Source organism: Lycium ferocissimum, unplaced genomic scaffold (genome assembly GCF_029784015.1).
Source record: "Lycium ferocissimum isolate CSIRO_LF1 unplaced genomic scaffold, AGI_CSIRO_Lferr_CH_V1 ctg10819, whole genome shotgun sequence".
NCBI classification, from domain to species: Eukaryota; Viridiplantae; Streptophyta; class Magnoliopsida; order Solanales; family Solanaceae; genus Lycium; species Lycium ferocissimum.
Window position 1 is genome coordinate 15112 of NW_026713511.1, and position 26634 is coordinate 41745.

Consider the following 26634-nt stretch of genomic DNA (forward strand, 5'->3'; position numbering starts at 1 on the left):
ATGGCGAAATAGTCGAGTAAATCACTAGGCATACACAGAAAACTTTTACGAAGTAAAATGTTCTTTTACTAACCACTCCCATTCTTTCTTGTCTACTCCCTTTGGAATATTCTTAAGAGCCTGTTGGATTGGTTTATTCTTCACATAGTTTGCATGCAAGTGTCCTCTCCTTTTGTTCCATAACTCTTTCATCCATTCCAAGATATGATCACGATGATCATTCATGTCCACACTCTCAAACTTATCCTACAACAATCAAAACATGGGTTGAGTTAATGCATTTACAAGATACTATCGACAAACTGATGTTTTCCGTATACTTATATTAAGTTAGTTCTTGTTTGATTCTTTTTAAACTAAGATCAAGGCCATAAAAGAGCTTGAAAGCTAGAAACAAATATATACTCTTATTTCGACTTTGGACACAATTCAGAAAATAAAAGAAAAGTACTTTATGCATAGAAACTGAAATCGCAGTTAAAAAGATCTATACACATTCATCGAAAAAAATATCTATGCACATTTAAAAAAAGAAAAATTAACAGTAATATATAAGTTTATATCAAGTTCTGATATAGTCTTTAAAATCACGGATCAGCCTATGTTAGGAGCACGTAATCCACCCAAAAAAAAAATGGCATTTTGGAAACAAAGACTCTCAAGCAAGCAAGGCTCTATATAGGATGTAGAGGTTGGACAGGCATCATGGGTGATTCAGAAAATCCTAAAAGCTAGTCGATATCTCGCACAGATTGGGGTTACTGAAACTGATTTGATATAGTGGGAGCACTTCTCCATTAAAAAAGTTTACTTGCAGTTGAGGGGTGAGTTCCAAGTGTACCATGGCGACGACTAGTTTGCAATAATAGAGGAGCACCTAGGTGGATTTTCATCCTCTACTTGGCTGTATGTGGCAGAATGCTTACTAAGGACCGACTAGCCAAATGGGGCACTATTGAAGACACTCAGTGTTCACTATGTGTAGAGCATGAAGAAAGTAGTGGGCATTTATTCTTTACTTGTCCATTTTCGTCTCAAACCTGGGCAAAGTTACTCCTTTGGCAAAGGATTCCACGACAGGCTATGGAATGGCGACAAGAAATGCTATGGGCAGTGACACATTGTAGAGGAAGAAATGTGACTGCTGAGATACATAGAATGGTACTGGCTGGGAGCATCTACTATATCTGGCAAGAGAGGAATAATAGGATCTTTCAAGGTAAGAGAAGAACTGCTATCCCGATGGTTAGTATACTTTGAGGTAGTAGTTCGTAGAAGAACAGTTGTTTCCTCAGTTTGTGCAAGGGTGGGACTTATTTCCAGACTTGCCAGTTTTTTTACTCGAGCTTTGTAAATACTACTTGGTAAATAATAATATCGTTACTTACAAAAAAAGAAACAAAGACTCTCAAACTACTGCACTGTTCAAACTAATTCTTAATAGAACCTTTGCATCTTATTTTTTTTTTATCAACTCACCGACACATTGTATTTAGAAGTAACTCTTTATAAAACCTTTCTTATTTTGAGACTAATTAGAAAATCGCAGCTAAAAGATCTACACATTCATCTAAAAAAATATCTATGCACATTTTTTTTTTTTGAAAAAATTAACAGTAATATATAAGTTTATATCAAGTTCATATATGGTCTTTAAAATCACGGATCCGCCTATGTTAGGAGCACATAATCCAGCAAAAAAATGGCATTTCAGAAACAAAGACTCTCAAACTACTGCACTGTGCAAACTAATTCTTAATAGAACCTTTGCATCTTTGTCACGACCCGAACCACGGGCTGCGACGGGCATCCGGGGCTAACCACCGAATACCGCCCATGCTATTGTCTATATACTCTCATTCACAATGCTTGTCCAATTTCATGAAAACATCTCATCATGTAGAACATAATCACTTTTATAAACATAAACTTTTCGGTTAACAAAAGGTATTTATACATATACATACATATACAAGAATATATGTGGAGACCATGGGACCATATTTCCCACACATGCGTATCTACGAGCCTCTACTGGAGTACTAAACATATGGACGGGACAGGACCCCGCCGTGCCCAAAATATGAATACACAAATATATGTAAAAAGAATAATCAATAGCACCTCCGGATGATGGAGTGCTGATTGAAAGAAGGGTAATACTACAAATGATGTTTTCGTATGGCTCCTAGGGATGTAGACACCGTCTTGAATTTCTAAAGGCGAATTTTAAGTGTTTGGTCATGTCTACTTGGTTTTAAAATGGGCAATGAACAAGCGTCCATAAAAGGACGTCGCGGTACTGAACGAGGTTATTGTCATATTGAGTATGTAAACTTTGTAAATAAAAAATGAAATAAACATAATCGGAAGTGATGGTTCGAAATGAAGATTTAACTTTGAGCTATTTACTCCTTAAATAAGAATAAAGTTCTTCTTTATAAATTTACTATCCGTCTTCAATTTTATATGTCATGATATGGTTGTGTATCATGCGTAAATATGTCATGATATATACATTATTATAACATGAAAGCATCACCACATCAATCATACATCATCATATCGTCGACCCACGTCGGGTGACCATCATATGGAAACTAGACCCACTAGTGGTGGTCATGTCCGCCCTTTTCTCGGTGCGGTGGGATTTAAGTATTTTGGTTGAATATAAACCAACGTTGTTGTGCCCGCCGTAGCGGTGACATGTCCGGCAAAAAGGCGCGGTGGAATCACATTATCACACATACCATGCATTTCATACGCTTAACATTATTAACATTCATTTCATGGAAATATCGCGGCTTATCACAATATTACCATGGTTTAGCATCCCTAGTTACATATACCTACACATACATTAAGCTTAAGAGCGGCTATGTTTATATCGGGGTGACATAAGGTCGTAAACCCCCGGTCACGTTATGGAATAAGCATAAGCATCATATCTCACCTTGGAGGGATTTACAAATTAAGGCGAGTACATATAAGAAGAAATGCCAATGGATCGTGATCCTCATCATTGATCTCATAAGAACATAAAAGATCCGTGAAGGAAGAGGGGAATTGCATTTAAGATTCATGCCTTGGAAAGAAGGGTAATGCCTCACATACCTTTGTCGTTTAGCTTACTCTACCACTTTATTTCGATGTAAATGATTGGTTCTCCTCTAGTGTGCTCGTTTATACCTTGAGAGTTCATACTTCCATTAGCTAAGAAATTACAATATCGCAATCAAAAGTCGTCATTTACGTACGTTTATCAAAATCCACCATTTTCCTCCAATTTCCCTTTATTTCTACTTCTAGCTCATCCTTGCGCTTTCATGCGTTTAATGCTCGTTTCATGATACAAACATCATTTATAACGTATTTGTATTCACAACACTTCAACCTTCATAATTCAAGTCAACCATCACTCATTTGTGTCACTATTCACTCAACAATGACCCATTTCTATGCTCTTCTACATTTCAAGTGTCTAAGCTTTCCAATACTTCAAACAACGTAGAATGATCATAAAACTTACCTTGGATGGTGGTTGAGCAATCCTTAAGTTGAAATACTTCGCTTAGCCAAAACCCTAGTTCCACCTTCTTTGGAATTTCTTCACTTAGATAATCCCTTGTTGTATTCTCACACTTGATTTCGTGAATTTGGTGGTGTTAACCTTGCTTTTCCCTTGATTCTCTTTGATTCTTATGGAAGAAATATTTTGGAGAGTTCTAGGGTGTTCTTGTGTTGTATGAATGGAAAATGAATTAAAATGATGTCTAAGTCCCCTTTTAATAACTCCCATCACATTGGTGTTTAATGAATTCTCGTCGGGTGAACAGTGGTCGTAAACCACGGTTTACGGACCATACCATGTAACGTTTTATGGCCCGTCCTCCGGATCGTGTTTAAGCATTAAAAAAAACGAAGCTTGGTGAGGGACATGGCACTTTACGACCCGATTTATGGTCCGTGAACCGGTTCTACGATTTCGGTCGTCCTCCAGGTCGTTTTTAATCATTTCATACTTTAACGAATTAAAATGAAAGTTGAGATTTTCAAATTTGGAGGACGATTGTGCTATACGGTCCGTAAATCACTTTACGGGCCGTATAGTACCAATACGTGATACCTATGGGCTGAAAAATTCTCCGCAACTTTATGATTTCCAAAGTTCAAATTTAGCCATCCCCGACCTATCAAAACCTTATACACTCGACCCTTCATGATTCTACTCATCACTCAAGTACGGGAAAATTTTTGAAGCATAACAATCTTGCTTTTTTATCAACTCACCCACACACTGTTTTAGAAGTAAGTCCTTATAAAACCTTTCTTATTTTGAGACTAATCACAAAATTGCAGTTAAAAGATCTATACAGATTCATCGAAAAAAATACCTATGCACATTTTTTTTTTGAAAAATTTAACAGTAATATATAAGTTTATATCAAGTTCAGATATAGTCTTTAAAATCACGGATCTGCCTCTGTTAGGAGTACATAATCCTAAAAAAAAATGGCATTTCAGAAACAAAGACTCTCAAACTACTGCACTGTTCAAACTAATTCTTAATAGAACCTTTGCATCTTAATTTTTTTATCAATTCGTCAACACACTGTTTTTAGCAGTAGCTCTTTATAAAACCTTTCTTATTTAGTCAAAACATTTTCAGATGTAAAAAAAATATATTTTTAATAGTTGTAACAGGACAAGGTCCGGGTTACCTCGTGAAATCTCAACGCGCGACATTAAAATGATATGCCATTCATGAAGAGAGTCTTTGGTGTGGGTAGAATGAATGCAAAAGAAAAGGTCCAAATGCACAATCATACTCTTGACTACAATAGTTACCTCAACAGCTGCCCACATGTGATTCAACTTTTCTTGCTTAATGTCATTCCACGATGATACTCCCAATGGACATATATTACGGTCACGAACTATTCTTCCCAAGTGCCTCGAAAACAGATTGCTGTTCGTTCCAACCGTTCGATTATTGTAAAAAGTTAATTTCAGCTTTTGTCCAACTTCAAGTGATGCAACTTCTTTGCACTTGTTCCTCCCTCGAACTCTTTTTACTTTCCTAGGATTAGATGAACCTACATTTGCATAATTTGGTAAAAACTACAGTAATAAAATTCTACAAATTAATAACACATGGATTCAAAATGTCATACCAATTGTTTCGGTTTGTTTGGGAGTGTTGAATAACTTGATCGGTAGATAGAGCCTTTGAAATATTTGTTTGCATATGCTCTTTCTCAAGAATCAAGGGTTTTTTATTCATTGCAGAATTTGATCTTGTGCTTTTAGAAGGAGTATGCATATGTTGATTAGCATAAATAGCATTCTTGTGGAAAGATTCCGCCTCGTTTTGCATATACTCTTCCTCAAGAACCATGGATTTTCGTGTATCGTTCCCATTCCTTGACAAGTAGACATGGTAGAGTTTTTAAGCCCTTGTCGTCGTCCTATCCCTATAGCACCTGACAAAAAGAAATCATATTAGTAAAAGCTTTGGCAATTAAAATACATAACAGATTTATTGGAAAAACTTACTTGTTTCAACTTTTTGGGTGGATTGCTTAAATTGATCAGTGGATTGAAGCAATGGACTATCAGTTTGCATATACTCTTTCTCAAGAACCATGGAATTTTTATGTATCATTCCCATTCCTTGACTAGAAGACATCGTAGAGTTTTTATGACCCAGTCCTCGTCCCTTCCCTGTAGCACCTGAGGAAGGAAATCATATTACTAATACTTAAGGATTGACATTCGGTTACACAAATTAAAAACAATAGATTAATTTTCAGTTACGCAAATTAAAAACAGTAGACTAATAAAAATTCTTACTTGTTTCAATTTTTTGGGTGTAGTGATTAACTTGATCAGTAGATGGAGGCAATAGACTATCAATTTGCATATACTCGTCCTCAAGTGTTATATCCCGCATTCTGTACGTTGGGACATTCCGAGCTAATTGCGGGAAGTTAAGGGCAAGGCCATTTTCCGATTTTGTTTTAATGCGCAAGTCGCATATAAGTATTGGCGGGGAATGTTAAGGGCGAACGTGGAATTTGGAAATCGTTATTGGTTCATGACTTCTTGGAGAAGCCAAGTGGCCGTGGGTCCCACCCATGGTTGGCCAATTATTTTAAGCCATAAAGATGCACATGTGTTCATCTTATATTTTGTAAGGGCTAAGGATGCACATGGACAAAGATGACAAGGCAAGACAAGTAAGTCATCTATTGTGACACGGGAAATTTCTAGAAAATTGGAGAAAAAGAAGGAGCATGAGCCGGCCATGTGCATATTATATATATATATATGTATATAAGTGAGGACAACAAGGCACCTTTCATCATTTTACAAACTCAAGAAATTTCAAGAAACATGAAGAAGAAAAAAAGGAAGCAAACGGCCAAGAGGGTCGAGCCGAGCCAGCCCCATGATTTTGATCAAGAAAAATTTGTTTCTTTTAGCTTTCATACCAATTGGAAGGTCCTTGTCAACATGGAGGGGTTGTTGGAGCAAGAAAAACATCCGTTTGTGCAAATTTGTGAGCCTAGCCGTGGGAGAAGTTGAAGGAAAAGGTAAGGTTCAATCTTGTTTTTCATATGTTATGTATGGCTTGTGGATGTTGTGGAGTATGGAAATGAATGAAAACCATGAAAATATGGATGTGGGGAGTGTAGCCGTGAGTGTGTGTGTGTGGCCGTGTATATGTGTATGTGTAGGGGGTGAAGAATTAGTTGTATTTAGCATGTTTATGTGTTGTTGCAGAGTGTAGAAAATGAATGAAACTTATGAGGTTATGTATGTTGAGGAATGGCCGTGTAGGGGCTGATTTGGTGTAGGCATGCTAAGCTAATTTTATTTAGTGTTTGGTTGATATTGTTATGGACATTTTGAGCATGTTGTAATGTGTTGAAATGGATGAAATGCATGAGTTGTGCGTGTGGAGGTGTTGACCAAATGGTGGCTGTTTTGTGTGGAAGAAATGGACTAATTTTATTTGGTATAATGTGGTTGTCGTATCGTGAATTCTATGATGTAAAATGAAGGTTTAATGGTTCAAGTTGAAGTTGTAATGGTTGTGGGCTGATTTGGAAGCTAATGTGATTTCGATATGCTTTCTTGAATTTATGGAAATAATGTTGTGAATGTGTGGATTATTGGTGTCATTGATGAATTTGGAAGAAGGAAATGTATCGTTGTTGTCCCTATGGAAATTGGAGGTTTCGGGTGAAGTAGTATATGGTTTGGGTTGTTTTAAATGTTGTATGGATTGCTTGGAATGCCCTTAAATCGTGTTTGAATGGTCTCGGATTAATACTTGAACGTATGATCGATGAAGTTAGATTGATTGTATGCGGTTTATTTGGATGTAAATGAAATATCGTCGAACTATGTGGAAGAAGGTCGTTGATACTAGAATGCGTTTTGAATTAATTATGGATGTTGTTTATATGAATGTTGGTATTGTTGTGATGATTTGGCCGAGTTGAATTCTCGGGGTTGATGGATTTGTAGGGGAGATGCTGCCCAAATTTCTGTAGATAAAGCGATGGTTTGGAATTGAGTTCTTCAATGCTTATAGCTAATGTTGGGTGTCCAATGACATTATGGTAGATCGTGAGAAGCCGAGGCGTAAGGTTGGATTAGCTTAGAAGGCGGCCAAGGTATGTAAAGCTCACTTTTCTTTCTTCGGCATGTCTTAGTTAAATTAAGCTATGATATGATCCCGAGGTAATTCTATTCTTACGATCCGAGCATGTACGCGATTTTTATTTGCCTCTTAATGTTGACATTCTTAAGGTAGTGAAAATTTTGGCCCTTATGTCTTTTGTATGTTTGGAAATGAATGTCGCCTAAAGAATTTTATGTTTAAAGGATTCCGAAACTACGAACAACCGTAACTTTCACCAAAAGGCTCGGATCGCCTCGATAATCCCGTAGGAGGTTCAGTAGCGTATGACGATCTTAACTTCCGCGGGCGGGCCCGGATCGGCTGAGTACTTATCCGTGGGCCCGCAAGACGTTCCTTTGTATAGTTCTAGCCACTTGTTAAAAGAACTTAACATGGTTAACAACCTGACTTCCGAATATGATTACTCACTTATGTGTTAAGTACGAAATGAGAAATCGTATGTATATGATTCCGATACGTAACTATGATGGCTAAAGTTCAATTTGACAAGTTCCGAGTAACATTCGAAAGAAACTGGATTTGACTATGACCATTGGCTCGGTTTTTGAATGATAGTCTATTTTGATTGGTTCTATGGAATCTGTTTAAATGTATGAAATGAGAATTTGCATGCATATGATATTTCACCGAGTCCCGAAAGGGCTGGGTACGACCGAGTCCCTCATTAGAGGGCCGGGTACGGTATGTATATGACATTCACCGAGTCCCGAAAGGGCCGGGTACGGTATATGATGATATGATTATTCACCGAGTCCCGAAAGGGCCGGGTACGGTATATGATGATATGATTATTCACCGAGTCCCGAAAGGGCCGGGTACGATCGAGTCCCGAAAGGGCCGGGTACGGTATATGATGGCATGATTATTTACCGAGTCCCTCGCTGGAGGTCCGGGTATGGTATATGTATATATATGATGATGTGATATGATGACATGATAATATGATACGATGATTATATGATCTTACCCACCGAGTCCCTCACTAGAGGGCCGGGTACGGTATATATGTTCGATGATACGATGATATGATAATGACATGATCTTACCCACCGAGTCCCTCGCTAGAGGGCCGGGACACGCTAAATGTATATGTATATGTACGATATATGTTTTACAGGCAAGTCTATGATTCTGATGGTTATGTCTGTTCTGTACTTCTCAGTCCAGTTATGATTCTGTTTAATGTATTCCAAGCTTTACATACTCAGTACATTTTCCGTACTGACCCCCTTTCTTCGGGGGCTGTGTTTCATGCCACGCATGTACACCCAGGTGAGCTGAAGATATTAGTAGAAGATGCTCCAGCGGGATTGGTGAGCTCCATTTTCTCCGGAGTGCTGCCGAGTCAGATTATTATGTTATGGTTTCATGTTCTGTGTTAGAGACTTTGCAGACAGTGTCGTGGGTCTAAGATGTCGGTTATGTATGCGGCTATGTAAGCCGATGTATTATTACGCATTGTATTATAAGCTTTATATGTTAGAAATTTTATTTGATTCGAAAAAGTGTAAAGCTTGGTTGTTTTCCGAAAAACCTTCATTATGTATTCATGTTTTGGTTAAGGGCCCAGTGTGGCTACGAGTATTATGAGAGTCAGCGGGTTCGCTCGGCCCTAGGTAAGGGTCGGGTGCCCATCACACCCTATCGGATTAAGGGTGTGACAAATTGGTATCGGCGAGTTCGCCTAGGGGTTGTACGCAAAGTCGTGTCCGGTAGAGTCCTATTTATGGTATGAAGCCGGCCACATTTATAAACAGGAGGCTACGGGGCATCTAGGGTGGTTACTCTTCTTTCACCTCTTAGATCGTGCCATAGAGCCAAGTCATAGGAAATGAGACTTCCGATACTAACTTTTGATTTCGGCAGAAGAACGATATTGATCGAATGAGGCGACGACGAGATTGGAAGTTAAAAGCACGCAGGTAAGCAAAGGTGCGAAAGATATATGTCGAGTAAGGTATTGACGTATGATTGAAATGTGAAGTTGAACATTGGACAGGAAAGTAAGCAAGAAAGTGTAACACGTGTAGTCGTGATGAGCCTATGAGGTAAGTCTAATATTTTCGGACTTTTATGAATATTGAGAGCCCTGTGTGGCTATTATACGATACAATATGATACGATATGTATGTATGATGATGGCCCTGTGAGGCGTTGTTGGTATTTCCTGCGTGCAGGCTTTGGGATAGTAAGAAATACAGAGGAAGCTCTGCCGAAATTTTTTCTAGACACGATACGGAAATGAGACATGAGTTTGGAATGTGTTTTGAAAAGGGTCGTGATTAATAGTAACGATGGAGTTTGATTGAACTATGCAGTATGGTTGCCCTTTAGGAATAAGTTAACTGTGGAATTGGTGATAACAGTAATAGGAGGTCGATGGAGAGATGGTAACGAGGAATTTGGAACGGGCCTGTGCTATTAAGAGATGATTTTGAAAAGGACTGATAGGATCTGATAAAGTGATATATTAAGACATCGACTGGATCGATAGGCAGGAGGAAAATATGGTGAGGTTATAGTCACGGGAAGTAATGACACGAGTAAGATAAGGGTATGAGGAAAAAAAAATTGAGGCGGATAAGAACGTATTGATAAAATAGCTGGTGAGGTGTGTTGCGAGAACATTTTGGAATACGTTAAGGCTTCAAATTGCTCCAGATTATGTGATAAAGGTCATGCGATGAGGTAGACATGGTTATATTAGCATTAACACATCGTATTTCATCGGAGTCCTAAGGTTAAGCGTCTTTGGAGTGAGAGCAATTTTAGGATGGGTAACCCCCCCTGGGAAGTTTTTCTGAAATTCTTATAAATTCAGACGTAAGAAGCAAATGAGAAACTGGAGTAGCCTAAGGGGAGTTAGAGTATGCGGAGTGGCCAGAAGCCTTGGGAGGGCGAATAGGACGGGGTGGATTAGGTCGGTGAAGAGAAGGAGTTAACGGAAAGAGGAAATAAGAAGGACGCGAGACAACAGTATAGTAATAGGTTACGACGTATCTAACTGAGGACGCGAGTACCATAAGTAACAGGTGTCACGACCCAACCCCGTGGGCCGCGACTAGCGCCCGAACTGGGCACCCGTGCGTGCTAACACACAGTATCGCATAAGTTAACAAGAAAATCAATAAGATAATTACTCAATATTTTAGAAAAATCCGGGCAGAGTTTCCTCTGTTTTTTTTTCTACTAACCAAGATTTACCTGCACTCAGAAAATACCAGCAAAGGCCACACAGGGCCAACATATTCATATACACATATATAGGCGAGCCGACAAGGCTGCCGCGGTAGATAACCGCCCAGACATATGTCACATACACATACTGTACAAACGGAACCATAACCCACACTTTATGTCTACAGGCCTCTATAAACAGAACAGAACATACAGACATATGACGGGACAGGGCCCCGCCGTACCCTGATTAAATATACATGAACGTGACAAAGACTGTACCAAAATCTGGGCTCCGGACAAGGGAGCTCTTCAAAATAGCTGGACAGGGACCCTAAGCAGGCGGCTCACCCGAACGTATATCTGCACCTGCGCGGCACGAAACGCAGCCCCCGAAGACAGGGGGTCGACGAAATATGTACCGAGTATGTAAAGCGATAAACAAAAAAACTGAATCATACGGAATTAAGAAAGACAGAGGAATAGTGCAGTAACCGGAACTCATAAAACTTACCTTGAACGTAAATCATGCTTTTCAAAATCATTAACGGACTGAGTATCATACTTAAGGGAATCATCATGAACATGTGCATACATAACATGCCCCGGCCCTCTAGTGAGGGACGCGGTAAGTAAAATCATCATGCATATATATGTAACGTGCCCCGCCCTCTAGTGAGGGACGCGGTGAAAGGAATCGCATATGCCATCCCGGCCACCTCCCCGTCATCACATCATCATCATAAGTATATATATATGTATAACATGCCCGGCCCTCCGGTGAGGGGCGCGGTGAACAATGCGGTGGAATTGCACGAATACATGCCACGGCCCGGACGCAGTGAAAGATGTCATAACGATCCCGCACGAGCAGAGTAGTGAGAAAACCATATGCAAAAATAAAATATAGCACATTTACGAGACTCGGTAACATAATTCGGATGACAAACCATATGACGAAGCGGGTAATAATCATAGCGTATGCGATTCGGATATCACAATAGCGTATGTCAAAATAAGCTTTTTGTAATCATTTTCATGTTTCAACCTACATTATAGGACTTATCAAAAGAGTTCAAACGAATGCCATATAATAGTTAGGAGAGTAGCCAAAAGTTTCCTTTGAATTCTACCTCACAATAAGTCAAACGGGACAAATCAGAAAGACTCGGGAATGGTGGGCCCACCTCGGGTCAAATGAGGTGGCATACATAATTTACATATATTTTGCTTCATTATAGCACTTATGAGGGTTTTAAAGTAATCGGGTCCTATTCGCACGGAGTTCTAGACATTTAAGCGCTTTTTCTAACTTTTCATAACATTTTCAATTCAATTCTACCGAATGAAAAAGAGTCAATTCGAACGTAGATTCCGAGGGGTAGGGTCGCCCCCAAGGCTCGTATCAAAGCCTATCATACCTAGGACGTGCCAAGAAAAGAATAGGTAAAGCTCGACATACCTTATTCGCTCCTTACGCCTTTCCAAATTCACTTCCCGTTTCGCCAAAATCTCGCAAATGGTCACATTGACCAGTTACTATTCATGAGACTTACAATTTTCAAGCTTAACCAATATTGTTCTATAACAATTTGGCGAAAAGATCTCCCCGTACATATAGCATCCCCGAGATTCAACTCGGCCCATTTCAACAACAACCAAACCAATAACCAAGCTACAACATCAACAATCAACTCAAAATACATTCTAACTTTAATGGCTCTTTTTCTACATAATTCAACAACATTCATAATATTCCAATAACTTACCTCAACTACTTACATTCAAACCGATATCGACATTTATACATTTGATTACTAATTCAAAACCATTCAAACAATATTCAAGGACATTTCAAACAATTCACACAATTCTCCAAACAACTCAAACCATACTCCACCTCACCCGAATTCATCTCCAAACTCGAAAGCAACACCAAACACATTCTTATCTTCCAAATTCATGATTCACAACATTAACCCACATACTAGCAATGCAATATTCATAAAGGTAAAAATTACATAAAATTCACATAAATTCTCAAGTCATGCTACAACCAACACAACATCATTCTAAGTCATCAAACTTGCATTTTTCCTTATAAAATCCATAACGATGACGACGGAAACACTAACGACAATTTGTTCATTCAAGACTACATAAAAGGGGCCATTCGGCCAACACCCATTACTTACACAAAAATGATTTTCAATCTTTTCTCCACTCCACAACAATCAAAACATGCTAACTAACATCAATACATGTCTTATACCACAACACACATACACATGGCCAATTCCATCATGCACGGCCAACTCCAATTTCCTTCCTAACATGATTTTTCTTCCATTTTAGCATACAACAACACATGTACACCATCTATAACACAAGAAAACAAAGTTAAACTCACCTTTCTTCTTCAATCCTTAACTTGACCAAAGTTGGTCGTTAGGGAAACGAACGGATTATTCTCCGAAACAACGCCGCCACGTTACTTAGCACCCTTGAATTAGTAGGTTTGCTTGCGGAAATAATTTTTTTCTTGCTCAACTCTTGATCTCTCTCCTTCCTCTCTCTTGGCCGAATATGGCCTTTGTTTTTCTCCTCTCAAGCTTCTTGATTTTTCTTGAAATTTCTAAGAGATAAAGTGATGAAAAATGATCCCTTGTCATCTTTTTATTTACCCATACTAGCCAACCATGTGGCCTTGGCCCACATACAAGTGGCCGGCCACCATGCCCTTATTTTTATTATTTTTTTTTTTTTGAATTTTCAAACTTTCCCAAAATAGCTCACTTACTAAAAATGGAAAATTCCTCCAAGTGTTTTCTTAACATTTCCGAGACATCAAAATCACACACAATTTAAGCCTTTAAGACCATCGAAAGTCTCTCGGGATAGCCTTGCCCCTAACTTCTCATAACTAACACAGGTTGTCCCGTTGTTCAAAATACGGGATATAACATCCTTCCCCCCTTTAGAACATTCGTCCTCGAATGTTCAACTAGTCTTATAGGGTCGAGGGGGAGGTCTTCCTTTATTGACGCAACATACGATCTCACTTGCCACCTATCACTATTCCTCTCTTTCGATTGAACTTCACTATCTTATCCAATTAGTACCTTTCTTATATCGTCGCATTGGTCGCCGGAGGTCGTACTCCCACCCGTATGGTCGTACGCATGTGGTATTACCCCCTAACCTATACCTATACACACATACATAACTGCCAGCACCTCACTCACAAAAGATCCCCCTGAATACTACTCAAACTGACCCCAACTCTAATGCCGGAACGCATCTTCCTTTTCCTTTACCCGGTCTATTCCTCTCCGGCCTATACGACCTCTCTAAACTTCCACCTGCTCAGATATTCTAGATCCCTTTAGACTACTCTAGCTTTCCATTGCTTCTTATGACTAAAGTTGTGAAACTCTTAAACTTCCCCGGGGTCACCCATCCTAGAATTTCTCTCACTCTAAAGACGCTTAACTTCGGAACCTCGAGGAAATACGAGGCTCTAATGCTGGTATAATCGCGTTCAGCTCACTATAAGACCTTTGTCACGTAATTTGGAGTGAAATACGGTCTTAACAGGTTTCCGGACAATTTCGTAGCATAATTACCGTTTTGCCCTTCACTTGCTTCTACCTATTCACCGTCACCTATGGGTAAAACCATTCTTCGTCTTAGTCTCCCGGGTCCGTAATAACAATGGACACGCCTTAATTACCGTTGTTTATAAATACCAGATTACTAATCCTCGAGTTTCCCATCCACCACCATTACGCACAATTATATCACAAACACACATATATAAGAAATAAATTCTAGTGAGGATTTATGTACCTGTAGCCGCATCTGGTAATGCCTCCCCGATCATGTCTACCGCTAATGCATACAAGCGGTTCGATGGACCGCCGGAACCGGGGCTCCGCCGCGACCTCTACCACGGCCCGCCGGTGCCGGCCGTGTACCCTCGCCCCATAGGGCGCATAGCCGCCGAGGAGGACGAACCGCCGACCGACCCGCAGGGTGGGCCATACCACACCGAACCATCCCGACGCGGCAATCCTCATAACACGGCCGTAACGGCCGCAAGAAAACAGGCACCGTTGCCGCGACGGCACTCTCCCGTACGGCGCCGGCCGCACCGAGGGCACCGAGGCATAGATGGCCTCGTCCGACTCGACCCCTATCCATCCGTGGCCCCGAAGCTCGGAGCTCGACCGCCTCCCGAATACCCCGCACCGTCAAACCTCCCGCCCGAAATCGCGGGGTGCACTCGTGCCGGGCCGGGTCGAATATCATATATATCGCCGAGGCCGTCCGCCTCGAGAATCCCCCGAATACCCGGGCCGACCTAGCTCCCTCGGGGCCGGCGCCTCGTCATATCCCGTCGGCCGGCGCCCTCTCGTGCCGCTCCTCCATGCCCCGGGCGTACGCTCGTACGGCGATATCCATGCCGCATCGAGCGCCCATCGACATACAACTATCGATCAAATAATCATCCAGCCCCATAACAAACCGGTGTACCCCCGTCGGCCATGTCTGCCACAATATGAGGAGCGTATCTGGCTAAAGAATCAAACTCCAGGCTGTACTCCCGGACGCTCCTACCATTCTGCCGCAAATGTATAAACCTGTGAACCCTGGCGCGTCTGGCCTCTGGGGGTAAAAAGTGGGCAAGAAAAGCCTCCGTGAACTCATCCCATACGGCTGGTGGCGCGCCCTCACCCCGAGACAACTCCCACGACTCAAACCAATTGGCTGCGATATCGTGCAGCCGATACGACGCCACCCTCCCACCGACTCGCCTCGGAGGCCCTAATAAGTCGCAACCGCACGCCGCATCTCTCCGATGAACTCCCCGAGGGTCCCCTCGGGCTTTTGACCCGAAGAACTCGGCGGATTGAGTCGAAAATATCGAGCCCTTCGGCCGTCACGTCCACCGCAAAATCATCTCCGCCCTCCCCCGCCCGGACCCGTCCCGCCGCTAGTCCGGTCAACAACCGAACAGTCCCCGTCCCTCATGGCTCGTACTCCGCCCCAAAGTGCCGAGGAGCCGGAGGCTCGGCACTCGAATCTCGGGGGGCGGGTGTGGGGCCGCCTCCTCGTGCCGCCTCGCCGTCGCTCCGTGCTCCTCGGACGGTGATGGAGTGGCAGTAACCAGCCGACCGGGGCACAATCTCGGCCGGGCCGGGCATGGGCCCTAGTAACTCTCGGGCCCCACCGGTCTCTCCGCAGCTCGTGGACTTGCCCTTCCGGGCAACCGTCGCTTTTCTCGGTGGCATCGCTCGAAAACATAACAGTTCGAGGGGAGTCATCCTGATAATACCGCTCTATCGCACGATCTAAGATCAGAAGGAAAGGTAACATCCTAAATGTCTCTGTAGCCTCCTGTTTATAGATGTGGTGCACAACACACCGATAAACAGGACTCTACTAGACACACTGCGTACATTCCGAGGACTGACCGCTCTGATACCACTTTTGTCACGACCCAACCCCGTGGGCCGCGACTAGCGCCCGAACTGGGCACCCGTGCGTGCTAACACACAGTATCGCATAAGTTAACAAGAAAATCAATAAGATAATTACTCAATATTTTAGAAAAACCGGCAGTTTCTCTCGTTTTTTATATTAACCAAGATTTACCTGCACTCAGAAAATACCAGCAAAGGCCACACAGGGCCAACATATTCATATACACATATATAGGCGAGCCGACAAGGCTGCCGCGGTAGATAACCGCCCAGACATATGTCACATACACATACTGTACAAACGGAACCATAACCCACACTTTATGTCTATGTGCCTCTATAAATGAACGAACATACGTACATATGACGGGACGGGCCCCGCCGTACCCCGATTAAATATACATGAACGTGACAAAGACTCGTACCAAAATCGGGCTCCGACAAGGGAGCTCTTCAAAATAGCCGGACAGAGTGTGGACCCTAAGCGGTGCGGCTCACCCGAACGTATATCCGCACACGCGCGGCACGAAACGCGACCCCGAAGACAGGGGTCGGCACGAAATATGTACCGAGTATGTAAAGCAAGAAACACAAAAAACCGAATCATACGGAATTAAGAAAGACAGAGGAATAAGTAAAGAATCGAACTCATAAAACTTACCTTGAACGTAAATCATGCTTTTCAAAATCATTAACGGACTGAGTATCATACTTAAGGGAATCATCATGAACATGTGCATACATAACATGCCCCGGCCCTCTAGTGAGGGACGCGGTAAGTAAAATCATCATGCATATATATGTAACGTGCCCCGGCCCTCTAGTGAGGGACGCGGTGAAAGGAATCAGCATATGCCATCCTGGCCACCTCCCCGTCATCACATCATCATCATAAGTATATATATATGTATAACATGCCCCGGCCCTCTAGTGAGGGGCGCGGTGAACAATGCAGTGGAATTGCACGAATACATGCCCGGCCCGGACGCGGTGAAAGATGTCATAACGATCCGCACGAGCGAGTAGTGAGAAAACCATATGCAAAAATAAAATATAGCACATTTACAGAGAGACTCGCAACATAATTCGATGACAAACCATATGACGAGAAGCGGGTAATAATCATAGCGTATGCGATTCGGATATCACAATAGCGTATGTCAAAATAAGCTTTTGTAATCATTTTCATGTTTCAACCTACATTATAGGACTTATCAAAAGAGTTCAAACGAATGCCATATAATAGTTAGGAGAGTAGCCAAAAGTTTCCTTTGAATTCTACCTCACAATAAGTCAAACGGGACAAATCAGAAAGACTCGGGAATGGTGGGCCCACCTCGGGTCAAATGAGGTGGCATACATAATTTACATATATTTTGCTTCATTATAGCACTTATGAGGGTTTTAAAGTAATCGGGTCCTATTCGCACAGGTTCTAGACATTTAAGCGCTTTTTCTAACTTTTCATAACATTTTCAATTCAATTCTACTGAATGAAAAAGGAGTCAATTCGAACGTAGATTCCGAGGGGTAGGGTCGCCCCCAAGGCTCGTATCAAAGCCTATCATACCTAGGACGTGCCAAGAAAAGAATAGGTAAAGCTCGACATACCTTATTCGCTCCTTACGCCTTTCCAAATTCACTTCCCGTTTCGCCAAAAATCCGCAAATGGTCACATTGACCGATTACTATTCATGAGACTTACAATTTTCAAGCTTAACCAATATTGTTCTATAACAATTTGGGCAAAGCATCTCCCCCGTACATATAGCATCCCCGAGATTCAACTTGGCCCATTTCAACAACAACCAAACCAATAACCAAGCTACAACATCAACAATCAACTCAAAATACATTCTAACTTTAATGGCTCTTTTTCTACATAATTCAACAACATTCATAATATTCCAATAACTTACCTCAACTACTTACATTCAAACCGATATCGACATTTATACATTTGATTACTAATTCAAAACCATTCAAACAATATTCAAGGACATTTCAAACAATTCACACAATTCTCCAAACAACTCAAACCATACTCCACCTCACCCGAATTCATCTCCAAACTCGAAAGCAACACCAAACACATTCTTATCTTCCAAATTCATGATTCACAACATTAACCCACATACTAGCAATGCAATATTCATAAAGGTAAAAATTACATAAAATTCACATAAATTCTCAAGTCATGCTACAACCAACACAACATCATTCTAAGTCATCAAACTTGCATTTTTCCTTATAAAATCCATAACGATGACGACGGAAACACTAACGACAATTTGTTCATTCAAGACTACATAAAAGGGGCCATTCGGCCAACACCCATTACTTACACAAAAATGATTTTCAATCTTTTCTCCACTCCACAACAATCAAAACATGCTAACTAACATCAATACATGTCTTATACCACAACACACATACACATGGCCAATTCCATCATGCACGCCAACTCCAATTTCCTTCCTAACATGATTTTTCTTCCATTTTAGCATACAACAACACATGTACACCATCTATAACACAAGAAAACAAAGTTAAACTCACCTTTCTTCTTCAATCCTTAACTTGACCAAAGTTGGTCGTTAGGGGAAACGAACGGATTATTCTCCGAAACAACGCCGCCACGTTACTTAGCACCCTTGAATTAGTAGGTTTGCTTGCGGAAATAATTTTTTTCTTGCTCAACTCTTGATCTCTCCTTCTCTCTCTCTTGGCCGAATATGGCCTTTGTTTTTCTCCTCTCAAGCTTCTTGATTTTTCTTGAAATTTCTAAGAGATAAAGTGATGAAAAATGATCCCTTGTCATCTTTTTATTTACCCATACTAGCCAACCATGTGGCCTTGGCCCACATACAAGTGGCCGGCCACCATGCCCTTATTTTTATTATTTATTTTTTTTTGAATTTTCAAACTTTCCCAAAATAGCTCACTTACTAAAAATGGAAAATTCCTCCAAGTGTTTTCTTAACATTTCCGAGACATCAAAATCACACACAATTTAAGCCTTTAAGACCATCGAAAGTCTCTCGGGATAGCCTTGCCCCTAACTTCTCATAACTAACACAGGTTGTCCCGTTGTTCAAAATACGGGATATAACAACAGGATTGTGAGAGGCCAAGTTATAGAAAGACGAGGAACGAGATGGAATGGATGCTTGAAAATGACTGGTAAGATACGGATAAACATGGATGAACAAAATACGTTTTGAAAACAAGAGAAGGATTAAGTAGGAGCAGTGTGTTCTGAATGGCACAGAGGTAGCATAAGATTCCTCGTGTGCGGAATAAAAGGTAGGCATAAACAGGAAAAATGATAAGGGGATACCAAAGGAAGTACCCGAGATAGGTTGGGATCAAGATAATATTCTAAGAGGACTTTGGATGCGTACCGTCGGAGTAAAAGTACTGCCTAAGTGAAATTGGAAAATAAGGACATGGGACAAAGTATAATCGGATAATGGAATAAGTACACCCCTAAAGCGGGGGAAGTGGGTGAGAGAAATGCAAGAATGAGATAGGAACGATGGACACGGTAATGCTTGATATGGACACTTAAGCCGCAAATGAGACCCCTTCCCGAGATAAGCTAGTAAGACTGAAAATCAGTAATAAGTGGATGAGCGAGGATGGTATTTAAGGCGATGTGAGGAGTTTTCGTAGGAACCTTGAACGACAGGATGTTAAAAAATGGACATGTATAAGGAAAAGAGTATGATGAGAGGACGGTATTGAATAGCGTAAGAGATAGCAGGAAGGATAGTGATGCCCCCCTTGAAGTCTTTGGTATGCTAAGAATGAGTTTAAGTAAATATTTAAAAAAGATGAGTGAAGGTTTAGTGCAATGCAATTGTGATCTTTTGGGTACATTACGGGAAGATGTAACGATGGTTTAAGCCAGTTGCCAAAATAGAATTAGTATTGAAGACAGATGAAACGCGACGATGGTCGAACATTCGAGGATGAGCGGTAGGCGATAGCTACAAAAAATGGAGCTCCCCCGAGGTGCTTATGAGACCCCGTAAGACCAGTTTAACATTCGAGGACAAATGTTCTAAAGGGGGGAAGGATGTTATATCCCGCATTCTGTACGTTGGGACATTCCGAGCTAATTGCGGGAAGTTAAGGGCAAGGCCATTTTCCGGTTTTGTTTTAATGCGCAAGTCGCATATAAGTATTGGCGGGGAATGTTAAGGGCGAACGTGGAATTTGGAAATCGTTATTGGTTCATGACTTCTTGGAGAAGCCAAGTGGCCGTGGGTCCCACCCATGGTTGGCCAATTATTTTAAGCCATAAAGATGCACATGTGTTCATCTTATATTTTGTAAGGGCTAAGGATGCACATGGACAAAGATGACAAGGCAAGACAAGTAAGTCATCTATTGTGACATGGGAAATTTCTAGAAAATTGGAGAAAAAGAAGGAGCATGAGCCGGCCATGTGCATATTATATATATATATATATTTATATATATATATATATATGTATATAAGTTAAGACAACAAGGCACCTTTCATCATTTTACAAACTCAAGAAATTTCAAGAAACATGAAGAAGAAAAAAAAAGGAAGCAAACGGCCAAGAGGGTCTGGCCGAACCAGCCCCATGATTTTGATCAAGAAAAATTTGTTTCTTTTAGCTTTCATACCAATTGGAAGGTCCTTGTCAACATGGAGGGGTTGTTGGAGCAAGAAAAACATCCGTTTGTGCAAATTTGTGAGCCTAGCCGTGGGAGAAGTTGAAGGAAAAGGTAAGGTTCAATCTTGTTTTTCATATGTTATGTATGGCTTGTGGATGTTGTGGAGTATGGAAATGAATGAAAACCATGAAAACATGGATGTGGGGAGTGTAGCCGTGAGTGTGTGTGTGTGGCCGTGTATATGTGTATGTGTAGGGGGTGAAGAATTAGTTGTATTTAGCATGTTTATGTGTTGTTGCAGAGTGTAGAAAATGAATGAAACTTATGAGGTTATGTATGTTGAGGAATGGCCGTGTAGGGCCGATTTGGTGTAGGCATGCTAAGCTAATTTTATTTAGTGTTTGGTTGATATTGTTATGGACATTTTGAGCATGTTGTAATGTGTTGAAATGGATAAAATGCATGAGTTGTGCGTGTGGAGGTGTTGACCGAATGGTGGCTGTTTTGTGTGGAAGAAATGGACTAATTTTATTTGGTATAATGTGGTTGTCGTATCGTGAATTCTATGATGTAAAATGAAGGTTTAATGGTTCAAGTTGAAGTTGTAATGGTTGTGGGCTGATTTGGAAGCTAATGTGATTTCGATATGCTTTCTTGAATTTATGGAAATAATGTTGTGAATGTGTTGATTATTGGTGTCATTGATGAATTTGGAAGAAGGAAATGTTTCGTTGTTGTCCCTATGGAAATTGGAGGTTTTGGGTGAAGTAGTATATGGTTTGGGTTGTTTTAAATGTTGTATGGATTGCTTGGAATGCCCTTAAATCGTGTTTGAATGGTCTCGGATTAATACTTGAACGTATGATCGATGAAGTTAGATTGATTGTATGCGGTTTATTTGGATGTAAATGAAATATCGTCGAACTATGTGGAAGAAGGTCGTCGTTGATACTAGAATGCGTTTTGAATTAATTATGGATGTTGTTTATATGAATGTTGGTATTGTTGTGATGATTTGGCCGAGTTGAATTCTCGGGTTGATGGATTTGTAGGGGAGATGCTACCCAAATTTCTGTAGATAAAGCGATGGTTTGGAATTGAGTTCTTCAATGCTTATAGCTAATGTTGGGTGTCCAATGACATTATGGTAGATCGTGAGAAGCCAAGGCGTAAGGTTGGATTAGCTTAGAAGGCGGCCAAGGTATGTAAAGCTCACTTTTCTTTCTTCGGCATGTCTTAGTTAAATTAAGCTATGATATGATCCCCGAGGTAATTCTATTCTTACGATCCGAGCATGTTGCGATTTTTATTTGCCTCTTAATGTTGACATTCTTAAGGTAGTGAAAATTTTGGCCCTTATGTCTTTTGTATGTTTGGAAATGAATGTCGCCTAAAGAATTTTATGTTTAAAGGATTCCGAAACTACGAACAACCGTAACTTTCACCAAAAGGCTCGGATCGCCTCGATAAGCCCGTAGGAGGTTCAGTAGCGTATGACGATCTTAACTTCCGCGGGCGGGCCCGGATCGACTGAGTACTTGTCCGTGAGCCCGCAAGACGTTCCTTTGTATAGTTCTAGCCACTTGTTAAAAGAACTTAACATGGTTAACAACCTGACTTCCGAATATGATTACTCACTTATGTGTTAAGTCTGAAATGAGAAATCGTATGTATATGATTCCGATACGTAACTATGATGGCTAAAGTTCAATTTGACAAGTTCCGAGTAACATTCGAAAGAAACTGGATTTGACTATGACCATTGGCTCGGTTTTTAAATGATAGTCTATTTTGTTTGGTTCTATGGAATCTGTGTAAATGTATGAAATGAGAATTTGTATGCATATGATTTTAATACGTAACCATGATTTCCGAAGCTCTATTTGACTTGTTCCCGAGTAACATTCGGAAGGAACTTAATGTGACTATGATTCTGTAACACGAGCGTTGATCTGTTACTTAGTTGTTGAGCTTCAAAGATGAATTGTGTGTATGTGTATGTGGCTTCTTATTACTCTGCTCGTGCCTACTATGACATCACTTCACCGAGTCCCGGGCCGGGTACGTATTCGTGCACAGTTGATATGATATTTCACCGAGTCCCGAAAGGGCCGGGTACGACTGAGTCCCTCATTAGAGGGCCGGGTACGGTATGTATATGACATTCACCGAGTCCCGAAATGGCCGGGTACGATATATGATGATATGATTATTCACCGAGTCCCGAAAGGGCCGGGTACGATCGAGTCCCGAAAGGGCCGGGTACGGTATATGATGGCATGATTATTTACCGAGTCCCTCGCTGGAGGGCCGGGTACGGTATATGTATATATATGATGATGTGATATGATGACATGATAATATGATACGATGATTATATGATCTTACCCACCGAGTCCCTCACTAGAGGGCCGGGTACAGTATATATGTTCGATGATATGATGGTATGATAATGACATGATCTTACCCACCGAGTCCCTCGCTAGAGGGCCGGGACACGCTATATGTATATGTATATGTACGAGATATGTTTTACAGGCAAGTCTATGATTCTGATGGTTATGTCTGTTCTGTACTTCTCAGTCCGGTTATGATTCTGTTTAATGTATTCCAAGCTTTACATACTCAGTACATTTTCCGTACTGACCCCCTTTCTTCGGGGACTGCGTTTCATGCCGTGCAGGTACACCCAGGTGAGCTGAAGATATTAGTAGAAGATGCTCCAGCGGGATTGGCGAGCTCCATTTTCTCCGGAGTGCTGCCGAGTCAGATTATTATGTTATGGTTTCATGTTCTGTGTTAGAGACTTTGCAGACAGTGTCGTGGGTCTAAGATGTCGGTTATGTATGCGGCTATGTAAGCCGATGTATTATTACGCATTGTATTATAAGCTTTATATGTTAGAAATTTTATTTGATTCGAAAAAGTGTAAAGCTTGGTTGTTTTCCGAAAAACCTTTATTATGTATTCATGTTTTGGTTAAGGGCCCAGTGTGGCTACGACTATTATGAGAGTCAGCGGATTCGCTCGGCCCTAGGTAAGGGTCGGGTGCCCATCACACCCTATCGGATTAAGGGTGTGACATCAAGAACCATGGAGTTTTCATGTATCGCTTCCATTCCTTGACAAGCAGACATGGTAGAGCTTTTAAGCCCTTGTCGTTGTCCCCTCCCTGTAGCACCTGGCAAAAAATAAATTATATGAGTAAAAGCTTTAGCATTTAGTTTCGTTTATATATGCACAAGAGATTTAATTTGGAAAAACTTACTTGTTTCAACTTTTTGGGTGTGTTGCTTAACTTGATCAGTGGATGGAGGCAATGGACAATTAGTTTGCATATACTCTTTCTCAAGAACCATGGAATTTTTTATGTATCATTCTCATTCCTTGACTAGAAGAAATCGTGGATTTTTTAAGCCCTTCTCCTTGTCCCTTCCCTGTAGCACCTAAGAAAGAGTAACCGTATTACTAGTACTTAAGCATTGAAAGTCAATTACACAAACTAAAGACAACAGATTAATAAATATTCTTACTTGTTTCAATTTCTTGGATGTATTGCTTAACTACATCACTAGATTGAGGAAATAAACTCTTAATTGGCATATGCTCTTTCTCAATCAAAGATCTATGCCCTCCTCGTCCTCGTCCCTTTCCTATAGCACCTGGTGCGACGAATGCATATCTGGTAGTAGTCTTCATAGTTGATCCCACTTCATCAGTCTTTAATGGTTTCATATTGAACCTGCAAAGAGCAATAATAAAAAAAAATAAGAGAAAATACGTGACAATGTAGTAATAAAAGGAATCATGCCATCAGAATGTGAACAAAGTGTAATTATTTCATAAAGAGATACTTCACCTCATCGAGTTCTTTTTCGTTTCTTTTGAGAAGGATTTTCTAAGTCTACAATAACATCATCCATTTGTTTCACAATCTCATAGGAATCACGAGGTTGAGTCTTCCTCACTATATACCAACCTTCGTTGGAATTGTCATTAGCATAAAACACTTGAGATGCTTGCTCTGCTAAAACAAAAGGCTCATTTGTTTTCAAAAATCTCCTTGGATTAACACTCACAAAGTCGTACTCATCTTTTTTAACTCCTTTTGTTTTATCATACACATCAAACCAATTACATTGAAACAAAATCACTCTTCTATGCATGACAAATTGTAATTCAATCACATCTGTTAAAAACTCCATAGTAATCAAGGTTCTCACTATCTTTATCATTCTCACCAACTACAACAATACCACAATTTTGAGTCCTTATGCTTTTTTTATCATGATCTTCACATGAAATCTATATCCATTGACAATGTAACCATTGCAATGTGTCGAATATCCAAGAGGACCACGTGAAAGTGAGAGCGATATCTTCCATGAGTCGACCATTATCTCCCTTATGCAATTGTCCAACCTATGAATAAATTAAGTTGAATATTTTAGAAGGAGTAATACAACACTAAAATGTCAAATTTAATTTTAATGTTTTATGTAATACTCACCCTATCTTTTAGCCATTCAATAAATTGTCTGTTCCATTCGGCATCAGCCAAGTGTTGCACAGTATCCACATGAGTTTGTGCAAACTCTCTACAAAATTGAAGTGGACCATAAATGTCATATAGAAAAAATTTATCCTAAATGAAATAAGGACAATAAGAAGATATAAAAGAACTCTCCATACTCGAGATATGGTATGACTTCATCACAGTTCTTCAGTATGTATATATGTGCTTGTTCCAATTCATTTTCTTCAGGATCACATGGATGTTTAACTCCCAGAGTACTTCCGGGCTGACAAAACACAGTTAAACCTCCATTAGATTTTTTTAAACCCCCATCATAATTTCGTTGTGCCGATTGAATTTAGTGTCCATCTATGCACGACACTCCGAACATAAGGTCATACATTCATTTGCAATGTAGCCCTCTCAGTAATAGAACCTTCGGACATGCTCTATTACCAATGAGAGATTTCAAAAAATATAACCATCGTTCCACAGATACATCCACCGATAATGAATAGGTCCGGCAATCTTAGCTTCACTAGCCAAATGAATAGGCAAGTGCATCATGACATCAAAAAATGAAGGAGGGAAGACCTTTTCTAACTTGCAAAGTGTTATGGGAATTTGCGCTTCAATATGCTCCAGATCATCAATCCTCAACTCCTTTGATCCAAGCACGTTAAAATATAAAGATAACTCAATAAGAGGTTCACAAACTTCTTTGGACAACATACCACGAAGTGCAAGAGGAAGTATATGTTGCAAAAGAACATGACAATCATGACTCTTCAACCTGCATATCTTGTGATCTTTCGTGTTCACACATTGAGAAATATTAGATGAAAATACATCGTGGACCTTTAAGTTCTTTAAGAAAAGGCATAATTTGTGCTTATCTTCGGGAGGCAATGTGTACCGTGCATTGAACTTTGACTTTCTCCTCTTTGGATGGATGCAATTGCGCCTAATGTTCATTTCGTAAGTCTAACTCGAGTTTTAACCGTGTCCTTGGTCTTTCCTTTGACATTCATGAATGTCCCCATAATATTATCACATATATTTTTTTCAATATGCATAACAATCAAATT

At 40.5% G+C, this 26634-nt stretch overlaps 2 protein-coding genes across 2 annotated transcripts; both read right to left on the minus strand.

Annotated features, from left to right (window-relative positions):
* Positions 1-45: 45 nt before the first annotated feature.
* LOC132041597 (uncharacterized) lies at positions 46-5284 on the minus strand. The gene is made up of 3 exons (XM_059432296.1): positions 5210-5284; positions 4849-5121; positions 46-246 (listed from the first exon to the last, which is right to left on the minus strand). The coding sequence occupies exons 1-3, from the start codon at positions 5282-5284 to the stop codon at positions 46-48; spliced, it is 549 nt and encodes a 182-aa protein (XP_059288279.1).
* Positions 5281-26293, minus strand: LOC132041598 (uncharacterized). The gene is made up of 4 exons (XM_059432297.1): positions 26141-26293; positions 24564-24772; positions 5557-5733; positions 5281-5483 (listed from the first exon to the last, which is right to left on the minus strand). Exons 2-4 carry the CDS (start codon positions 24763-24765, stop codon positions 5281-5283), a joined length of 582 nt encoding a protein of 193 aa, XP_059288280.1. The 5' UTR covers positions 24766-24772; positions 26141-26293.
* Positions 26294-26634: the final 341 nt, after the last annotated feature.

Coding starts and splice junctions, on each gene's coding strand:
- LOC132041598 (XM_059432297.1), bottom strand. CDS start 24,765: ATGAAACCATTAAAGACTGATGAAGTGGGATCAACTATGAAGACTACT. Junction 5,734..24,563: donor CATCCAAGAAATTGAAACAA/GTAAGAATATTT, acceptor TTCCTTCCTCAG/GTGCTACAGGGAAGGGACGA. Junction 5,484..5,556: donor CACCCAAAAAGTTGAAACAA/GTAAGTTTTTCC, acceptor TCTTTTTGTCAG/GTGCTATAGGGATAGGACGA.
- LOC132041597 (XM_059432296.1), bottom strand. CDS start 5,284: ATGAATAAAAAACCCTTGATTCTTGAGAAAGAGCATATGCAAACAAAT. Junction 5,122..5,209: donor AGGCTCTATCTACCGATCAA/GTTATTCAACAC, acceptor TTATTACTGTAG/TTTTTACCAAATTATGCAAA. Junction 247..4,848: donor ACATGTGGGCAGCTGTTGAG/GTAACTATTGTA, acceptor TGATTGTTGTAG/GATAAGTTTGAGAGTGTGGA.